At 37.1% G+C, this 18917-nt stretch overlaps 2 protein-coding genes across 45 annotated transcripts in view; one reads left to right on the forward strand and one right to left on the reverse strand.

The window, feature by feature from the left end:
* Positions 1-18917, forward strand: part of DLGAP1 (DLG associated protein 1) — an 874662-nt gene that overhangs the window by 289105 nt on the left and 566640 nt on the right. The window lies entirely within an intron of this gene.
* The window catches only part of LOC140634995 (uncharacterized), a 51586-nt gene that overhangs the window by 24401 nt on the left and 8268 nt on the right, over positions 1-18917 (reverse strand). For 8 of the 36 annotated variants that reach the window (XR_012032344.1, XR_012032345.1, XR_012032338.1 and 5 more), the window contains exons 2-3: positions 12398-12479; positions 7213-7376 (exon numbers count right to left, since the gene is read on the reverse strand). Coding sequence is in view for 16 of the 36 variants with exons in the window: in XM_072828925.1 (XP_072685026.1) it covers positions 392-535; positions 4920-4936; positions 7213-7247; positions 10104-10213; positions 12398-12479 (388 nt within the window). In the remaining 20 variants the exon portion in view is untranslated. Of the gene's footprint in view, positions 1-391; positions 536-4919; positions 4986-7212; positions 7377-8943; positions 9062-9150; positions 9261-10103; positions 10237-12397; positions 12480-18917 lie in introns of those variants that run through there. The other 28 variants (XM_072828910.1, XM_072828925.1, XR_012032347.1 and 25 more) reach the window with 26 other exon arrangements.

The raw sequence follows: 18917 nt of genomic DNA on the forward strand, positions 1-18917 counted from the left end.
ACTCAGGAGATTAAAATTGCTGAATGTATTAATAAGCTGTCATCTTTCTTGGGGTTGCTTGCTTGAGACAATGATTTGAGCATGGTGATTAACTGGGAAGCTCATCCTAAGGATGGGAGTTAGAGGTCAGAGAGTGTGAATTGGGGAAGAAGCAAAGGCCAAACCAAGTGGGGAGTAGAAGGCCCTCAATGCGGACTGCAGGAGCATTATTCCCTGGGACCTCTGGAAGCATGGGGGACCTCCCAGAATTTCTGCCTGAAGGACTTGTGGCAAGAGGTTTATCCACTGGGTTTTCCCACATTGGTTGTGGATTGGTCCCAGGGGCATTGACAACCCCTGCAATGTGGGGCTGTGCTGGCATTACATGGGGCTGGAATCACCCAGTGCTCACCTGAGTTTGGATGCTAGAAAGGTGAAGAGAACCCCAGCTGGCGCAGAACCATCTGTCTGTGCGGCTATGGCTGAAATCATAGGTGGGCCAAGGGGTGTGATACAGGGAACCAGAGGCATCCATTAGATTTCCTTTTAACTTATTCTAAATCATAAAATAAATCACATATTCCTCCTAAATGATATACCTCCAGGAAGAAAATGTTTTGTATTACATTGAAAAGTTAAATCTAGGTGTCATAGAACCAGAGTGAACTATATTTCAAAATTAATTTCATCAATAAATTGTCTGTGTTTAGAGTGAGATGTACAACTTGGTCCACAAGTACATTTGAGATATTATATAGTAAAATATAAAGTATGACCCAAATGTTGGAATAAAGACAATGGCATTTCATTAGATCTGTACTTACTACTACTAAGTGTAGATGATTTTATGTACAAGAAGGTGTCTGGATACACAGAAAACCAATTACCATCTTTCCTGTTTGGAAATAACCCAGTAAGCAATGTCATCACTTGTGTGATAAGAGTGACTTAATTATGCATGTCTGAGCATAATGGTTCAAGGATGGTCAGCTTGTGAAGTGGATTTAACACATTAAAGTGAATCAGGGGTTTTTGACAGATTTAAGTAAGGTCAGGTGAAGTCTTTAGTTGTGTTGTGATGTAGCAGATCCTATGTTCAGAGGAGGACTGTCATTTGTGAACTCACCAAGAAGCTATACAAACAACCAGCAACAAACATTTAAATTGATTTACATTAGCATCCATATTGCTAGTGAAGGAAATGAAATGTGGGCATAGAGGAGGAACAGCAGAGAGAACCAGGGGAGGTAGTGACAGATGGCAAGGCAGAAATACCAAAGGGTACACAGAATCAGACTATGGGATGAAGGAAACCCTGTGACAGTGGAGAGAGATCTCTTAAGAAGAACCACATCTGAGGGCAGAAGGTGAACAGAGTGAATGGTCCCAGTTAATATTTGAGGCTGACAAATTCATGAGTCATCAAAGATTAAGTTATTTTGTCTTCTCAACCTGAACAATGCAGTTGCCCCTCCGTGGGCTCATCAGGCTGTAAAGTCTTCCAAAACAAAAGCTCTGATCATGGCTGTGCTTTGCTCAGAAAATATTCTCTAATTTATCAATCTATCATTGTCCAAACTTCTTAACCAAACATGTAAAAACTGCCACTCTTAAGTTTTCAGACTTACTTATTCCTTGGCTTCCCCCACCAGTGGTCTAGACCATTGTGTATAATGCAAATTCTGTAGTTTATCAAGTCTTCCAAGTGATTTACTGTTTTTTGGCTCTCCAACATAGATTGGCCTGGGATAAGGCCCAAGAATTTGCATTTCTAACAAGTTCCCAGGTGATGTTGCCAGTCCTGAGACCCCCTTTGTGAACCACCCTGTGAAAACAAACATGTAGACTGGCCATTACTAATTCCCACATTGCAGTTTGAGTGAAAGACTGATTGCAGTAAAAGGGCTCCCTTGCCAACATCACCATCGTGGGAAGGTATGCTAGTTTAAGAACAGTCTGAGTCTTCTGGTCAGTTATTATTTCCATATCATAAAATTCCCAACGATAAGCTTTGTGATAGATGTTTATATCCTCTCCTGGGTTACAGACATTGTAGACCTATACATATTTGTTGGGAGGCAGGGATGGATGGATGGATGGATGGATGGATGGATGGATGGATGGATGGTTGGATGGATGAATGGATCGATGGACAGATAAATGGATGGAAGGAAGGAAGGACAGATGAATAGGTTTGGCAGTCAAGGGTTGGTTTCAGCAAGAAACTTATCTTCTTATGAAGAAGTTGCTCTGGGATATGCCATTAGGGAAAGACTGATTTCCTTCACATGAAAACCTTCTTATCATGTAAGACTGTACGCAGTATATAAGACATTGAATTAGATGGATTAACTCTACGTATCCAGAGCCTGAGTGTCTGGCATCAATCATATTGTGCTCCTTAATAAGCAGAGTCTTTCACAAAAGACTTTTTGCTATTTGATTGAGTGCAACAGGGGGCAAATGTCATTTATATCAAGGAAAATTGTACATTTCACTTTATAAAAGAACCACTGGGTATGTGAGACCAGGAAATCACATCCATTTAATAAATTTCTTTGCAAACGTCTCTTCCTTGAGTTTAAATTTTGCAGCTGCAGCATAATTTGAGTGTTTATTCACATGTAGGACAATTGTGCTTTCTGGGTTTTGCTTTCTCGCATTCAAATGTGTTTGTGTAGCGACGTTGCACATTTTCTCTTCGCGTCTCTTATCTGCGTACATCATCCCATGATTGGCTTGGTAAATTTATCCTACTTTTCTTGCTAAAATAACTGTTCCTGCTGTCTGCTTTCTGCCTACTCTTTGATTTATTCCAGAAAATGGGCTCAATGCCGACTTTTATAGCTCAGTGTGAAATTTATTCTGTATGTTTCTAAACCAAGTTCCCACATATTTTTTTCTGTTATGTGATCCATAGTGATGTCAGCTTTAAAATGCACACTTGAAAAAGCCTATTAGGATTATGTATTAGCATAAATAAGAACAATCAATGATGACATGAATCTTGACATTTTCTTTTTGAGGATTTGTTTTGTAATTCACTTTAATAGTAGAAAATTCACATGTTCACGTCCTGTTACGGCATGCCTAATGGGAAACGTAAAGGAAAAGTCTAGTTTCAACTTTGTTATTACTTTAGTGCATGCCCTTGGCTGAGTCCTTACACCTTAGTTGCCTCCATTATAAAATGAAAGCTTTAGGATCACTGTCCCTGGGATTCATGCCAGTATCTTATCTTGCAATGTCAGGATGCAGATCATATGAAATGCTCCTTAAAATCAGGCACAGAAGTGGAGTTGGTCAATACACTTACACAGCACATGTGTGACAGTGAAGTTGAAGGAGCAGGATTTTGGATCTAGAAAAATCTGAGTTCAAAACCTAACTCTTTCCCTAATTCCCAATATGAGCTTGGAGAATTTCCTGTACCACTCTACATACCTTAGCATTATCCTCTGTGAAATGAGGGCAGGGTTGGTAGTACCTGCAAGGTTGCTTTCAAGATTAGAGATAATCCAAAAAATATCCAGCACTCACATGCCAAACATGCATAGCTCTGAGAATCTGTGCCAGCCTCTAAGCTGGCCAGAGCCCAAACCATGGTTTTAAAGGTTAACAGAAGATTACATTCTTCGCCAATATAATTCTACCAGGCTAATAAATGTTTATTTGTGACTCTGAAAAATGAACAGGATTTAGAAAACGTACCCATAATTTAGTTGTCCGAGACTGGCAACACTTATGGGAAAGCTCAACATAGTTTTTCATGTAGACAGGACACCTGGTTCTACGCAATGAGAATGATTATCCACAGCAAGAGGAGCCCCTTCAGGGTCAGAGCATGAAGTCTGCAAGTTGCATTCTGTCTCCTGTTTTGTCATCTAGCCACATTTTGGGCAGAAATTAAAAAAAGGATTCTTCAATCCTTTCAAGACATGGGTTTAGCCTGAATAATTGTTCATACACTCTTGGTTTGTATCTGATTCCAGTAAGTTAAAAGGTATTCCTTTTTTCCCCTTTCTTGTCCTCTAAAAAAAGGATTTTTATAACCAATTTGCCTGATGCAATCTTTTACCCCGAAGCAAAAAAGAATCAAATTTTAGTCAACAGATGATGCATTTACTACAGGATTCATGCAAATATTAAATATTTTTCTGTTCTTTTTAAGTGTTTCTGAGGCTGAATTGTCATTTTGATATTGATGAGCCACAGTGCTTTCTCAGCAGTAATTCAGATCTGCCTACTTAATAGGAGTAGATCAATAAGGCTTTGGTGGAATAATTCATCAATCTTAGCAGAAGACCCAATCCTGTTGTTTCTCTCTATTTCAATCTTCTGTCATTCCTGTGCATGCTTATGCATTTTGAGATAAATCTTACTATTTACTCTTGTATACTTTTTATGTCAGAAATAATTTAGGAGCTCAGAACTAGTGGTGCTATTTGAGTACCTTGATGATTTCAGACATCTGTAGGAAAACAAAAATCTAATTGTGGAATGTTGTGTTTATTTGTCATATCTTAGAGACATATCATAGTCAAGATGAAAATCATACTGATGAGGCTGTTTCAAGCCCTAGGAAGGAGAGCGTGCAAGAGAAACACACACACACACTGCATGGTGGTGGTTGTCATGGTGGTGATATTGTTTACTTAGAAACACTGGTCCTCTCACAGTAGCGTAGTTATATGTAACTATAACTAGTTATTAAATATATTGTGTATATTTAATATATAAATATATAATATTAAATCTTAAGATTATGATTAATAATATTAAATGTTAATAATATATTTCTGTATAGACCAATTATTACTAAAGATATTTTTAATGAAATGATTATTAAGTACTCTCTGAAAAAAAACTTAAATATTCTTTGCTGGATGATAGAATAACTTCATTATCAATAGATTGCAATAGACTTTATCACAACTCACATATTTGAGTGTTGACTCTGTAAGAAAACCCAAGGATAATGCTTACTATGCAGTAAAATGATACAGCTTCACAAGAATTATTTTAAAAGGAAAAAAGAAAAAAAGCATGTTAGTCAAATTTATTTGATTCTTGTTGTATTATTATCACATGCTAGAAATTTTCACCTAAAATATCTTATTTATTTAAAAACTATGTTTATGGAAAAGGTAATACTATTTGAAGCAACCCAGCATTGTCACTGGGATCCTTTTATCCTTCTCTATAATCTCGGAATCGTAACTCAAATGAGGTACAAACTTGAGAAAATAATCATGAAGATGATGCACACTGCCCATCTCTCTAGCAATTCAGATATTTGATATTCTTGGCATCTCTTTATGATTAAAAACATAATAGCAAACACAGATTAAATATTTAGGTATATGCTAGCATGGGGAGGCATAATTTTATCTCATCCCTCTGAGGGTCTTCACCTGGGTCTGAGAATTTTAAATTAACATAAAATGGATCAACAGGGGAAAAGCTTCAAATTTATTTGCATTTAAAGTGACATGGGAGTCTTCATAAGGAAATGAAGAGCCAAAGAAGTGGCAAGACTTCAAAGCTTTTATAGTAGGTTGAGCAAAGAGAGACAGTTGTGGAAACGTAACCAAAGAACATGGGGAGGTAAAAGGAAGATAAGAAGGTACTTTAGCAAGATCTGTTTGTACAACATTCTTTCTGCCTCCACTCCTTGCTTTGGTGATAAGAATGTTTCCTATTCTTTCTGATACAGGAAGGATATCTTTCACATGGGAGTTTTATCTTGTACTTTTAAGAAGCAAAGGGGAGGTCAGATGCAGAATGTTCTCGTATCTGTTTTTCAGATGCCTTTGGCTCAAAGTAATCCTTATGCCAAGGTGGCAGGTTTGGGGCAGCATATTCTGCACCCCTTCACCAGGCATTGCTGTAAGCACTTTACCTGAGCTACTTCACTTCATCCTTACTATAACCCTCTGAGGAACCATAAGAAGAAATCAACAAATCCACCACCATAGGGCACCTGGGTGGCTCAGAGGTTGAGTGTCTGCCTTCGGCTCAGGTTGTGATCCTGGGGTCCTGGGATCAAGTCCTGCATCCGGCTTCCCCACAGGGAGCCTGCTTCTCCCTCTGCCTATGTCTCTGTCTCTTTCCGTCTCTTGTGAATAAATAAATAAATAAAATGTTAAAAAAAAAAATCCACCACCATAGTAACCAATCCCAGGATGCTTTTCTCAGTGATCCATGAAGCTCACAGAAGATTCATTGGAGGTAGCGTGGTGTTCACATATTCTCTCTATCATGTAGAGGATATGAACAACAGACTAAGTTTCATTTACTGGTCATGTAGAGACGTCTTCATCTGACAATTGGAGAATATCTCTTCTTCCCACTTGTATATTGTACATTTACGTATACAAGCGAATGTATGGTATTTTAAAATTATGTACCGAGCCATAAATCAATTCTAAAATGTACTTTCCATGTTACAGATGAAGACACTGAGATATGAAGGGACTAAATAACATGGCAAAGAGCACAGAGCTAGTATGCAGCAGAGCAGGGCACAGACCTAGCCTGCCATCAGAGCCACTCAGCTCTAGCATTATCTGTCCTCACTGGTGGTCATACAGGTGGAAGACAAAGAGCTGGTCTTTAGGAAATAATTTGTATATCAAGAGAAGAGAGGCAGAGGGTAAACCCAATTCATTATGTAATGCTTTGAAGCAAGGATGTTGTCAGTTTGGGATAAACCAATTAGAATGTTATGCCACCTATGAAGCTAGACTTCTAAGAAAACAATCCCAGCCATACAGTAAAAGTAGATTTTAAAAGTTGCCAAAGGTTTAAATAGCGAAAGCAAGGCAGAAATGACGTAATTTGAGTTATTACCTGAAATTAATTTTTTCACAACTCAGACCTGAATTATTGATCATGTTTAAGGCCTCAAACATGAGGACACCCACTGATGTTTTCACGGTCACATCAAACTCATGACAAACTCCTTTCATGACCCTCTCCCTTATCCACAGGGCACACATTTCAAGAAGCTCAGTGGATGCACAAACCACAGATGGTACCGAATCTTATATCCACTATGTTTTTTTCCTAAACGTACACACCTATGATAAAGTTTAATTTATAAATTCGGCACAGCAAGAGATGAACCACAATAACTAGAAATAAAATAGAACAAGTATAACAATATAGTATAATAAATGTTATGTGACTGTGGTCTCTCTCTGTCAAAATATCTTATTGTACTGTACTCACCCTTCTTCTTATGATGCTGGGAGATGGTCAAATGCCTACGTGATGAGATGAAGAGAGGTGAATGACCGTAGGCATTGGGGCACAGCGTTAGGCTACTATTGACCTTCTGACAACAGGGCAGAAGGAGGATCATTTGCTTCCAGATCACACTTGACCATGGCTAACTGAAACCACAGAAAGCAAAACTGTGGATAAAGGGGACTCCTGTATTTCCAAAACTGAACTCATATACGCCCCCTCCCATCTGCTCCTCCCTCTTGTGCTATTCTCTGGCCCCATCTATGCCGCCACTACCCACACACCCAACTGCTTAAGTTAGAAACCCAGGAGTCATCTATGAAATCTCTTTGCCCCCCACCCTTGGTAAACTTGAATGAATTTGTTGAATGAAATTCCATATTCTCCATCTAATACTTTAATCCCCAAGTTAGACAGTTGACAGAGAAAGTGTAGAGATGAGACTGGATGCTGTTCTGATGGTTTCTAATGTGTTTTGGTTTTTCTGCCCATATTGTTCAATTCTCCTATATGGTTTTGTTTTAGGTTTAGGGGGATGTTTTTGCTTTTTATTGATAATGGTAGTATTGCTGTTGAGTGTAAGTACATTCATGGAGGATTCACTATAGAGCAGTGGAGATGTTTTCTCCTCTCCAGGAAGTATTGTGTCTGTTGATAAACATAGTGCTTTGCCTTTGACATACACACACACACACACACACACACACACACACACACATGCACCCACTCTGAGTGGGATTGCCCTCTTTAATTATGTCCCCTGGGGGAAAAATCAGTTTCCTGGCAAGGTAGCTTTCCTAATCAAAGTCTTCCTGGGTCTTAAGTAATAAGAAACTCAAATGTTTCAAACTGAAACTTACAGTGGGGCTTAATTGGGAATGTATTTTTATCTCCTTTGGGGATCAAAAAACTTTAAGTGTTACATGTTTAGAAAATATTTCGTGAGGGACACAAGGAAGGTTTCACCCATTTTGATCCATTTCTATTTAAGAGAAGTTTCTGGTAAATAAACGTACACATTGGTATCAAAAGCCTGAATAATTCATCTCTTCTGTGACTTTTAAATTACTGCTTTCCAGATAATTTTTCACTTGAATGTATTTCTAAGTATAGAAAATTTTGCATTGATAGAATATGAAGGAAGGTGCCTTGGGCAGGTAAACTGGAGGCCTGAGTTCCAATTGGAATTTAATGGGAAGATGAACTCTGCCCCTTAACCTCCCACCCCAGGGAAAGAGTTAACGGAGAAAGAAAGGAATTATGGATTGAACTTCAGGGAAGCCCTTCATTTAATGGGCAGGAGAGGAAGAAGGAGTTAGCTATATAAAGTCCAAAGAAAATCAGAACTGAACCATAAATGGTCACAAACAGATTTTACTCAGGACTATTATAATAGGGAGAGAGAGACTCCAAGGAGAACAGGGTTCAATACCAAATACATCACAGACAAGTAGGGATTTTTAGCCAGAGTAGGGAGTGGGGATCAGAGGATAGAAATGACTAAGGGTAAACCTCAGGAGTTAAGAAAGGACTCTGGTGAATCAGACTTTACAGGATTCTTACTGAAGGCAGACCAGGGTGATCAGATACAAGAGTAGAGAGTGAAGAATTTGATCAGATATTGAGGATAACCAGTTATGGAGGGTGAAGTGTTCCCTCTAAACTGATTTAAAATTAGGGGATCCCTGGGTGGTGCAGCTGTTTAGCACCTGCCTTTGGCCCAGGGCGCGATCCTGGAGACCCGGGATCAAATCCCACGTTGGGCTCCTGGTGCATGGAGCCTGTTTCTCCCTCTGCCTGTGTCTCTGCCTCTCTCTCTCTCACTGTGTGCCTATCATAAATAAATAAAAATAAAAAAAAATAAAATAAAATTCTTGCTACAACCAGGCAATGCAAGCCTGACAAGGACAGACACTGAACCTGAGGTAGAGGCCCAGACAGCTCAGAGGAGCCTGAGGAAAGTTAGTCAGGGAAGTAGTCTTTGTCAGGAGGACGCACAGCCAGAGGACGGATGGTTTTTGTCATGCAGGCTAAAAAGTAAGTTCCAAGATTCAGACTAGCAAATTCAATTAACAAGGTCGTATCATAATTTTAAGCTCAGCAATTTCTTTCACATATGACATCTATTTGGTAAGTTTTGAGGGGTTATAATTTGTAAAATTATAAAGTCAGTCATCCCATCTCACTTCTCTGACTTCTCCATCTTTTAAAAATAAGACCAACATTACCTCAACGTCAAAATTTTGATGTCATCTTTGTCTCTCCCCTCATCCCATTCCTACTGATGCAGCCCCTCCCTCAATCTTGGTGTTTTTTTCCCCTGGTGCTTTCAGATCCCCTTCCTTTCCCAGCATCCTCTCCACCACTCTAGGTCAGGTCCCCACTGCCTCACAACCCAGTGGCTATAGTAATAACACTACCAATATTTGTGCCTCATACTAACCTCATTCTACAATTCTATTTCACAAGCCATCCTTAGATTCATCTCCCCAAAATACCATTTCTGGTACATTTTTATAATTAGTATTTGTTAAATCCTTATAGACCAGACACTACAGTAAGTGTGCTATTTCATTTAATTCCTAGAATCAGTTTTTGTTTGTTTTCTGAAAGAGAGAGAAAGAGAGAGCAAGGGGGAGGGGCAAAGGGAGAGGGAGAGAGAGAACCTCAGAAAGGCTCCACGCCCAGCACAGAGCGTGATGCAGGGCTCTCGATCTCACAACTCTGAGATCATGACCTGAGCCAAAATCAAGAGTCAGATGCTTAACAAAATGAGCTACCCAGGCACCCCTTGAATAAATTTTAAACAGTAGGTTTTATTATTTCTACTTAGCAAATGAGCAAATTAATCTTTAAGAGTTTGAGTAACTTACCTAAGATTGCAACAATTAAGTAGAAAAATCTGTCTGCCTCCAAAACGTGAGCCCTTAACCATGTCGCATATTATCTTCTGTGGCTGTGTGTGGAAGGAGTGCTGGCAACTCTGGGGAGACACAGCTCAGCAAACTACAGTTAGATTTTGAGGGAGCCCCTTGACCTCACCAAATGGATAAAAGCTTATTCAAGATTTTTAAGCAGGGGATGTGGAGGGACACATTTAGATGGTGAATGGGTTTGAATGATTAAAACTAGGGAATGAATCTCTGCCCACCATGAGCCTTGGCCTCAAAGCATGTGCCATCTACTCTGTATGGGATGTTCTTACTGAATTCCTCACCTCACAAGTCTTCTAGACATTCCTCCAAGGTCATCTTCCTGGAGACGGGGTATGTCTCTCCTCCATACCCTTACAGCCTCTACCCAAAGCACTTAGGATGTCAGGAGTCTATCATGTTGCAGACTGTTGTGCAGTGGTTCACATTTGATTCTCACAATCATGTTGACACATTTCTACCCTTATTTCCAAGGTGAGGAAAATAAGGCTCAAGAATTTTGCATGACTTAACCTTCCTAGATTGTATCTGAATCATCTTTGTGTTATCAATGCCTGGTACCTACTAAGTGCTCAATAAACATGTAAGGAGTACAACAATCACCTTTATCTGTTTATATATTTTATTTTATTAAAAATACTTAAAACTCCTAGATATAGGAATTATCTTTTCCACGTTTTCATGTTCCTCATAATGCCTAAGTGCATTGCACAGAGCAAATAAAAGTAATTCATTTATTTATCTAGATAGGTCTTCATTGTACTTACTCCCATATGATTTTGAATGCAGCACACTTTAGGGTAGGGCTTTTTGTTTTTTTTTGGGGGGGTTGGGGTTTTTTAAGATTTTACTTATTTATTCATGAGACACAGACAGAGGGTTTTAAATGAATATTGTTTTGGTAGAAATTTATTTAAATGAATATTGTTTTGGTAGAAATTAGTATAATGCCAGATTCTCTTGGAAGACCATTTCTGCCCTAGAATTATATGATATTTATAAGCCAGGTAAATATTGTACCTGGTAGAATGAAAATAGAGGTGGAAATAGTACCAACTCTTAGTGAAACTTGACTATGTAACAGGCACTATGCCATTCACTTGACATATAATATATCATTTAATTCTCTTAAGACCCTATGGAGTAGGTATTATTTTTACCCCCCCCCCCCATATCAGTGAGCAAGGAAGGCACAGAAAGTTAAGTAATTTCTTCAAGATCACACAGCTAGTAAGTGGCAGACTGGAGTTTGAATCCAGGTACCATGCCTCAGAGTCTATATTCATTCTCTCAATTAATAAGTATATTTTTACCCTTGTATATAGTAGTCTTCATTTTAGGCTCTAATAGATGGTCAGTGAGTTTCTATTTGATTGCTTGAGGTCTAGCAAGGGTATTTGCTGACTGATGTATAAAAGTGGAATTATTTTTTAGTGGTCGATGACTCATTTCAGTTGAAAAAATTATTTGTCTAAACCACTCATTTTTAGTATTCACATTTTACATGCTGTACCAATTCATCCTCAATTAAAAGAAAGCACTTGCAAAGTGACTAGGAAATAGTCAATTATTGTTTGAGCTGCCAAGCTTCAGGAATTAGCATCCTAGAATTTGCAAAAATGTTAAGCCAGGAAAAAGAAGTCCTGAAACACCATTTCAACGGCTTTTGAAATTCTGTCAGATATTGGTAATTGTATTATAATTTAAATTTTGGAATCATGGAGTTTTAGAATTGGATGGGAAGTTTGAGATTATCTGTGCCAACTTTCTACTTAATGCCAGAAGTGTTCACACACATTTGGGAAATAAGACATTTGATAAATGTTCCTCTAACATTTATGTAGAGTTGATGGAAACAATCCAGGGAATTTTTTATACTATTATATAACTTTGTGCCTTTGGCTAGCAAAATATTACAATATTTAGCCAATCCAGTCCAGCAGGGGCTCTTAACTACTCCTTCCTGGGTCTTTCCCATGCTTACACCTGACCCTTTGAGAAAAAGCTTGCCAAGCTCTGCTCTGAAGTATTGTAGCTCTTTATGTTTTATTTTTAAATCTTATTTCTCATTTCTTCCATCATGTGGAATAAAATGATTGACAGAATAAACAATACAAGCACAAAGAGCCTACACATGGCTTGACTTTCTTCCCACTATGTCTCATGAGTAATTGTTCTTTCTCCTTCCCTCTCCTACCTCCAACCTGCCCCGCATCTCCCTCTCTCATACTCACACTTTTTCCTGAAGCTGATAAACTGGACACAATGGTGGTCTTTCTTTCTTTCTCACATTCAGTCTGCATGTCATCAGTTGCTCTAGGATACAAATAACGTTGTTGCATAATATACGTCTAAAAAGACATAGTCATCCTGTTTATGATCATTTAAAGATATAATTTATTGGTACCACATGTGTATGAAACTGAATGTTTTTAAACAAAATTAGATGCAGGGGACACTTGGGTGGCTCAGCGGTTGAGCGCCTTCCTTCCGCCCAGGGCGTGATCCTGGAATCCCGGGATCGAGTCCCACATCGGGCTTCCTGCATGGAGCCTGTTTCTCTGCCTATGTATCTGCGCCTCTCTCTCTCTCTCTCTCTCTCTCTCTCTCTCTCCCTCTCTCTCTCTCTCTTTGTGTGTGTTTCTCATGAATAAATAAATAAAATCTCTAAAAAAATGAATTAGATGTAAGTAGTCACTTTTTCAGTAAATCCTTCTCTATGTGGCCCTGCCCTCTCCACTGCCTTTCTCATGATCTCTCCCACGGGCTACCTCCTCATCAACCAAGGCAGACAGTTTTCTTAAACGTATTGTAAAAGGCTACTTCTCACTACTCCTTCTGCCCACTCTCTGGTATTTTTCCTGCTTCCAAAGTCATGAGGGTCTTTGTTACAATATCATCATCTCCGTGTGGCCTTCGATAACATTCTTTAATGCCTGCCTCAACTCTTTTTTTTATGACATTCATGACATTCATCCTAATATGTAGTTTTCTCATTGTCTACATTTGGTTTATATGTGTATGTGTGTGTGTGTCTGTCTGTCTGTCTGGGTCTGTGAGGTGATACTACTCTTTCTACGGGAATATAAACTTCACAAGGTTAAGGAGTGAATCTGTTTTGTCTACCACCGTTTTCTAGTTTCTAATATAGTACCCAATAAATAAATGTCAAATAAATGAATGTCCTGAAATTATAAGTGTCAAAATGGTCAGAGACACTACTACATATCCAATTGCCATTGGTATTTTTAACGATTTTGCTGATCCCATTTTTTTGCATTTTTTTTTTACTACTAGATTACTTATCATTGAACAGTCATTATTCCAGATACTGTGTGCATACATCCCTTTCTTCTTCACTGATGGTAAGATAGGTATATTTGTCTCAGTAATGCCTCTGGAATTTACATATTCACAAAATTTGGGAAATTGGAAATAGTCATCTGTCTATATAACTGAGAAATATTTTTTAGATTACATAGAACTTCAAGAATAGCCTGAAAGACAACAGGAAGGGAAGGTATCTAATGTTTTTGTAATGAAACTGAATCTAATAGTTTTGAGTGGTTTTAAAGGTTTTTTTTTTTTTTAATTTTACTTATTTGAGAGAGAAAGCATGCAAACAGGGGGAAGGATGAGGGGTGGAGGGAGAAGCAGGCTCCCCACTGAGCAGGGAACCCAAAGTGGGGCTCAGTCCCAGGACTTCAGGATCATGACCTGAGCCAAAGGCAGCCACTTAACTAACTGAGCCACTTAGGGGCCCGACTCTAATAGTTTTTTATCACAGTGTTAAAGAAGGCATAAGCAGAAAGGCAAATGACTGTGTAATTATGCTTTTCTAAGAAAATATGGTGAGACATCAATTTAGCATGCTCTGAACAGTACCTGGAATGTCCTATTCACATATGTAATAAATAGTTCAGGATGGTACTGATTATGTTTCATCACTAATTTTTGGAAATAATTATTTACCTGACAGTTAAAACTCTTAGAAACATTTTTTTACTGATTCTTATATCTTTCCTTCCAACCACTATTTTGGAAACAGGAGATTATTTGCCTTAGGAATCACACTTGTTTATTGAATTGCTATAGAGTGAGTTCCATAGTCCTAATGCTGTGATAAAAAACTATTAGAGTCCACTGTATCTAAAAATTACATCTTCTTTACCTATTCATCCACTGATGGACACTTAGGTTGTTTCCATATTGGATATTATAAATAATGCCACAGTAAACATAAGGATGCATCTATCTTTTCAAATTAGTATTTTTATTTCTAAGGATAAACACATAATACTGGAATTGCTGGATCATATGGTGGCTTTATTTTTAATGTTTTAAGGAAAATTTATACTGTTTCCCATAGCGGTTGCACCAATTTACATTCCCACCAACAGTGTGCAAGGGTTCCCTGTTTTCCACATCCTTCCACATCCTTATTTGTTGTCTTTTTGATAAAAGTCATTATAAAAGTACACCTTACACAGGCGTACTGTGATTTTGATTTGTATTTTCCAGGTAAGTGATATTGAGCATCTTTTCCTGTGCTTGTTGGCCATCTGTATGTTTTCTTTGGAAAAATGTCTATTCAGATTCTCTACTCATTTTTTTAATTGGATTATTTGTTTTTGTTATTGAGTTGTATGCTTTCTTTATATATTTTGGATATTAACCCCTTATTAGATATATGATTTGCAGATATTAGGTTGCCTTTTCATTTTGTTGATGATTTCCTTCACCATGCAGAAGGTTTTTAGTTTGCTGCAATCCCATCTGTTGTTTTAGCTTTTGTTGCCCTTGCCAGAGGAGTCGAATCCAACAAAAGCATTGCTAAAAACAATGTCAAAGAGCTTACCATTTATATTTTCTTCTAAGAGTTTTATAGTTCCAGGTCTTATTTTCAAGTCTTTTATCTCTTTTTTAAAGAAGATTTTATTTATTTATTCATGAGAGACACACAGAGAGAGGCAGAGACACAGGCAGAGAGAGAAGTAGGCTCCTTGTGGGGAGGGACTCTGATGCGACTCTCAATCCCAGAATCCTGGGATCATGCCTGAGCCAGAGGCAGATGCTCAACCCCTGAACCACCCACATGCCCCTCAAGTCTTTTATCTCTTTATCTCTTTTGACTTAATTTTTGTGTGTGGTATAAGATACTGGCTCAGTTTTATTCTTTTGCATATAGCTGTCACTTTCCCCAGGATTATTTATTGAAGAGACTGTCCTTTTCCTACTGTATATTCTTACTAGCTTTGTCATGAATCCATTGACTTTATGTGTGTGTGGGTTTTTTTTTTTCTGGGCTTTCTATTCTGTTCTGTTGATCTGTGGGTCTGCTTTTATGCCAATATCATACAGTTTCAATTACTACAACCATGTAGTATAATTTAAAATGGGAAGCATGATACTTCTGGCTTTGTTCTTTTTTCTCAAAATTGCTTTGGCTATTCAGGCTCTATTTGGTTCCATATAAATTTTAGAATAATTTGTTGTAGGTCTGTGAAAAATGTCATTGGAATTTTCATAGGCTTTACATTAAATACTTTACATTAAGGGGCACCTGGATGACTCAGTCAGTTAGGCATCCAACTCTTGATTTTGGCTCAGGTCATGATCCCCGGGTCATGAGGTCAGGTCCCACATCAGACTCAGCCCTAGGTGTGGAGCCTGCTTAAGATTCTCTCCCTCTGCCCCTCTCCCCACTGCTCATACTCCCTCTCAAAATAAGATAATATTTATAAATAAATGTATCTGTATATATAAATGTATATCTATATAAATAAATATATTACATTAAATAAATATAAATTGCTTTCAGAAGTGTGGACACTTTAACAATATTATTTTTTCCAATCCATGAGCATGGAATATCTTTCCATTTATTTATGCCTTCAATTTCTTTTTTTTTTTTTTTTTTTTTTTTTTTTCCTTCAATTTCTTTTATCAGTGTCTTACACTTTTCTTTCACCTCCTTGGTTAAATTTATTCCTAGGTATTTTATTCTTTTTGACTCAATTGTAAGTTGGATTGTTTTCTCAATATCTCTTCCTGATTGTTATTATTATATATAAATTAAATAGATTATATATCTTAATTTTGTATCCTGCAACTTTACTGAATTGATTTATTAGTTCTAAGAATTCTTTGGTGTGTGTAGGGGGAGTCTTTGGGTTTTCTATCTGTCGTATCATGTCATTTACAAATAATGATAGTTTTACATTTTCCTTCTCAATTTTGATGATTTTTCTTTTTCTTGCATAATTGATGTGGCTAGCATTTTCAACACTGTATTGAATAAATGTATGGATACTGGGCATCCTTGTCTTATTCCTAATCTGAGAGTCAAAGTTTTTAGCTTTTCCTGACTGCGTATGATCATAGCTATGCATTTGTCATAGGCCTTTGTTATGTTGTTGTATGATCTGTCTGTACCCATTTTGCTGAGAATCATTATTGTAACTGGATTTTGAATTTTATCAAATGATTTTTCTGCATCCATTGAGATTATTATAGGATTCTTATCTTTCATTTTTTTAATAAGGTTCAATTGTTCATTTGTAACTGTTGAACCATCCTTGTATCTCTGGAATAAATGCTATTTGATCATAATATATGATCCTTTTAATGTATTGTTGAATTCACTTTGCTAATATTTTGTTGAGGATTTTTGCAGCTGTAGTCATCAGGATATTGGCCATTTTATTTTATTTTATTTTGATCTATGCTTGTCTGGTTTTGATATCAAGGTATTATGGCCTCATAAGAGAAGTAGAAAGCTATTTCTCCTCTTCGATTTTTGGAAGAGTTTGAAAAGTATAGGTATTAAATGTTCTTTGAATGTTTTATAAAATTCAGCAGTACAGCATCTGGTCCTGGATTTTGCTTGTTGGGAGATTTTGATTACTGATTCAGTCTCTTTACTATTAATTCACCTATTTAGATTTCCTATCTTTTCATGATACATTCTTAGAAGACTGAATTTCTTTTTTTTTTTTTTTTTTAATTATTTATGATAGTCACAGAGAGAGAGAGAGGCAGAGACACAGACAGAGGGAGAAGCAGGCTCCATGCACCGGGAGCCTGATGTGGGATTCGATCCCGGGTCTCCAGGATCGCGCCCTGGGCCAAAGGCAGGCGCTAAACCGCTGCGCCACCCAGGGATCCCAGAAGACTGAATTTCTAAGAGTTTATCCACTTTGGTTTATCCACATCGGTTGTCTGATGTGTTGGAAGATTAGTATTCACAGTTCACAGTAGTCTCTTATGATCCTTTGTATTTATGTATCAGTTGTAACTCATCTTTTATTTCTGATTTTATTTGATCCTTCTATCTTTTTTCTTGATGAGTCTAGCTAAAGTTCTGTCAACTTTTTTTTATCTTTGCAAAGAACCAACTCTTAATTCCACTGATCTTTTCCCTTGTCTGTTTAGTTTCTAGTTCATTTATTCCCACTCTGATGTTTATCATTTCTGTCTACTAAATTTGGATTTTGTTTGTTATTCTTTTTCAAGGTTTTTTAGATATAAAGTTAAATTGTTTATTTAAGACTTTTCTTGTTTCATGAGGTAGGTCTGTGCCACCATGAACTTCCCTCTTAGAACCACTTTTACTGCATATCGTAAGTTTTGGTATGTTGTATTTGTTTTTATTTGTCTGTAGGTTGTTTTTAATTTCTTCTTTGATATGACACAATAGTTGTTCAGTAACATGTTTAATCTCCACATATCTGCAGCTTTTCCATTTGTCTTCTTGTAATTGATTACTAGTTTCATACCATTGTGGTCAGAAAAGATGTTTGATAAGATTTCCACCTCTTGAATTTACCGAGACTTGTTCTGTGGCCTCATGTTTGATCTATCCTGGAGAATGTTCCATATGCACTTGATAGAATGTGTATTCTGTTTTTGGATGAAATATTTTATATATATATATATATATATATATACACACACACATATATATACACATACATACCTACTTACCTATATATATATATAGTATACATACACACACACATGCACACACATATAGGCAGGTATTTATGTATATTATGTATATATACGTATACATGTGTACATATATATCTATATGTACACAAATACTTATACATATATATAGGTTTGTATGTGTATATATATGCACATATATAGGTATGTATGTATATATGTAGTATTAAATGTTTATAAACTATATGTATGTGTATATGTGTGTGTGTGTGTGTGTGTGTGTATATATATATACATATATATTTCTTATGTCCATCTGGTCTAATGTGCTGTTAAGGCCAATAGTTTCCTTATTAATTTGTTGTCTGCATGATCTATCCATTGATGTAAGAGGGTATTAAAATTCCCTACTATTATTATATTATAGATATATGTATATATATGTATATACATACATAGCATATAATATTATATTATTGTATAATTCCCTATTATTATATTTTGATGTTCCAATGTTGGGGTATATATATTTACAAATGTTATATCTTCTTGCTGAATTGACCCCTTTATCCCTTTTTGTCTTTTATTAGACTATCTATTTTAAAGTCTTTTTTGTCTGATATGAATATAGCTGCTCCCACATCTTTTCATTTCAGAGTGTGTTTATATTTTATGGCCAAACTATTTTGAATTATGTTGTCTGCCCCCCAGTGCCCTGCCTTCTGTCTTTCCAGGACCCCAGCTCCTGTTCTCTTGGTCTCTGGTTCTCCCCCACCAGGGCCTTCTTCAGTTTCTTATGTAGTT

Source organism: Canis lupus, chromosome 6 (assembly GCF_048164855.1).
Source record: "Canis lupus baileyi chromosome 6, mCanLup2.hap1, whole genome shotgun sequence".
Taxonomy (NCBI): Eukaryota; Metazoa; Chordata; class Mammalia; order Carnivora; family Canidae; genus Canis; species Canis lupus.